The following is a 3,322-nucleotide window of genomic DNA, read 5'->3' on the forward strand; positions in this document are numbered from 1 at the left end:
ACACTATAGTGTACATTTAAGAATTTAAATGTATTTAAACTCATAAAGAAATCAAAATCTAGTATTGCAAGATTACTAAAAGATATTTTTCAAATGTACAAACAATAATAAAAACACACAAATTATTGGGCAATGTGCAACTTTAAAAATTACTATCACACCAGCCAAACAAATCCTTAACCACTTTTTAAATGGATTCATTTATACCATTTTACTGCAGAGAGGATATCAAAGATACTAAGACAAAACAACTCTTCAGTGTCTGACTCACATTTTGCCCCCAAACCTTTTCACATTTAACAGTTACATTTTGAATGTGTAAGCTTAGAGTTTTACATTGTAAGCTCGAATAGTTTATGTCTGCATTTATCTTAAGAATTATATTTGAAAACTACAATGCTAAGAACTGAAACACATACTTCAAACTTGTAAAAATAAAATAATCACAAGAGTTCACAATTGTGTTGTGTTCATTTCAAATATCCACAAATGACCCCCCCCAAAAAAATAATAATAATAATCAAACAAATCACATATTCAAACACTTTTCCTCAGGTTGTAAATCTATTCTGATGTGTGCCATGCTGCACCGTCAGTATTTGGCACCGAGAACACAATTCTATCAGCAGAAAAGCCAAGTTACTCAAAAACCTTTTGCCATTAAAAACTATCATGTTTCATTTACTCTCCTAACATGCAAACTCATTATTCTAACGTCATTTGGGGTTAGCAAGAAGGTGACTTACATTGGTACAATATGAAGCTTATATGAAAAACTGGTTAAGGATTCAAAGCATGCTAGCTCTGAAATATTAATCTTAACACCCAGACAAAATTGGGGAGGTATGATTTGCACAAAATACTTTAAATTATTTTGGTTATGTTCTTCATGATCTTCCATGTGTTTAGCTGCTTGTGGTGCATGCATGCATCCTCTTTGCTACGTCATAAACGTAGGTGATGTCTGGTCGCTTCTCAGGATCCGGGTTGATGCACATATTAACTAGCTGTCGTAACTGCAAAAAAGAAAAACATCACCATATGCTTAAAAAAAAATTCAGTTAGTAATTTTCAGAAGAAATTCTGAATAGCTATAGATTTATTTGGTAGTTCTGGTGTGGCACTGTGAGTTTAATGTGATGGACTGCAAAGTCGCTTTGAAACGCAAGATTGACAGTTCAAGCTCACCTGCTGTTCCTTGGAAACCCTATAAAGGGTCACTAGGGATTGGAACCAACTCCACGACACTTAACAACAGCAACATAGATTTACTAGGAAAGTATTATTTTCTGCCTAACTATTAATTTGATTAAGAATATGAAAAACTGCTGCAAATTATTTTACAATTGGTTCAAACTTCTAAGAAGTATAGTTATTGGAAAGTATTAATGGCAAGCAAGAACTACTTTTCACATTCAGAGGCTTTGAAACGGATTCCAGTATTTTCAGAAAGATTAAATCTGATGATACAAACCATTAAAGACAACGGGCTTTTAACTATACGGCTCCAAGTGACTGTTAAGTGCCTCTGAGTCAGTTCCGACCCATAGCAACCCTGTACAGGGTTTCCAAGGAGAAGCTGGTGAGCTTGAACCACTGATTTTGCAGCTCAAACTGACTTTGCAGTCCAGAACATTAACCCACAGTGCCACACCAGGATTTGATGTGAAAATTACTATATTAGCCTTGATTGTCAGTTGAAGTTTTCATAATTTCTTTACTGTATATCTAAATTTATATAGGGCGATTAGGATAGATTGCTATCATATACATGTAACATAAACCATCTTATAAAAATATGTTGTTGTTAAGTACTGTGGAATCAGTTCTGACTCATAGCGACCCTGTACAGGGTTTCTGAGGCTGTAAATCTTTACGGGAGCAGAAAGCCTCATCTTTCTCCCGCGGAACGGCTGGTAGTTTTGAACTGCTGACCTTGTGGTTCACAGCCCGATTCGTAACCACTATGCTACCAGAGCTCCTTTTAAAAAAATATACTCCTCTTTAAACTAAGAGCATTACATACTGAGTTATAAATATTTTTTTCTAATTCTCAACTATGTGATGGAATATTAATGTCTTCACTTTATAGATGAGAGAACTGAGGTTTACTTATTTACATCACACACAAAAAATCTAATCTTAATAAATTAATAAAATACTGATTCTATGTGTTTCTAAGTAGCTGTGATGGTGTAGTAGGTTATGCATTGGATTGATAACTACAAGATCAGCAGTTCTAACCCATCAGCTACTCTGCTGGAAAAACATAAAGTAATCTATTCCTATAAAGATTTATAGTCTTAGAAACCCCAAGGGGCAGTTCTAGTCTGTCCTACAGGGTCACTGTGAGTCAGAATTAACTCAATGGTAGCTGGTTTAAGTTTGGGGGAGTTTCTGGTTTTAGAACTACAGAGTGGAATTTTAATTTTGAATTCTAATTCCCACTTTAGGAAAGTATGTGTCTTCCTAACAGTGCATAAAATCTCTCATAGGCAATAACCTAGTTCAAAAAGGTGTACCACATAAGGCTGCCTTTCAGGAATATTTAGGACATTTTGTGAACTTGCATTAATGCTTTGGAGCCTGTACATGCCTAGTAACACTCAGCAAATTATCAAGTTACGGTAGTCTTTTCATTGTCCTCAACATCTCCCAGAAAAGAGTTTTCAACTAGAAGAAACAGAAGTGGTGGGCTAGATCTGGGAGTCATACTGTGGGGAAGTCATTCTGGAAGAAGTTCACCCATAATGACATGCATGGACTCAAACTTTTAGGGCCTTCATTTTCTGATAGGGCAAAACTCAAAAATGATGAGACATATCTGTAAACATCCATTAATAACCAGAACACGGGATGTACAGTGTATGAATCTAGAAAAATTGGACGTTGTCAAAAGCTAAATGGAAAGCATAAAGATTGATATCCTAGCATTAGTGAGCTGAAGTGGACTGGTATTGGTCTTCTGAATCTGACAATCATATGGTTACTATGCTGGATAGACAAACTGATGAGGACTGCCATTGCACTCGTTGTCAAAAACAATATTTCAAGATTATCTTGAAGTACAATTGATGTCTGTGATAGGTTAATATCAATATACCTAAAAGGAAGACCAGTTAACGTCACATTATTCAAATTTACACACCAGTCACTAAAGCCAATGATGGTGACATTGAAGAATTCTACGTACTTATTCAGTCTAAAATTGATCAAATATGCAATCAAGATGCATTGATAATCAATGGTGATTGGAAAGTAGAAATTGGAAACAAAGAGGAAGGGGTTAGTAGTTAGAAAATATCGCCTTGATGATAGAAAT

At 35.2% G+C, this 3,322-nt stretch overlaps 1 protein-coding gene across 1 annotated transcript in view; it reads right to left on the reverse strand.

The window, feature by feature from the left end:
• Nucleotides 1-905: 905 nt before the first annotated feature.
• The window catches only part of NEK7 (NIMA-related kinase 7), a 131,133-nt gene continuing 128,716 nt past the window's right edge, over nucleotides 906-3,322 (reverse strand). The window contains exon 10 of the mRNA XM_006834172.1: nucleotides 906-1,016. Within this exon, the coding sequence (XP_006834235.1) occupies nucleotides 906-1,016 (111 nt within the window). The remainder of the gene's footprint in view (nucleotides 1,017-3,322) is intronic.

The sequence above is a fragment of the Chrysochloris asiatica genome, unplaced genomic scaffold (genome assembly GCF_000296735.1).
Source record: "Chrysochloris asiatica unplaced genomic scaffold, ChrAsi1.0 scaffold00009, whole genome shotgun sequence".
Classification (NCBI taxonomy): domain Eukaryota; kingdom Metazoa; phylum Chordata; class Mammalia; order Afrosoricida; family Chrysochloridae; genus Chrysochloris; species Chrysochloris asiatica.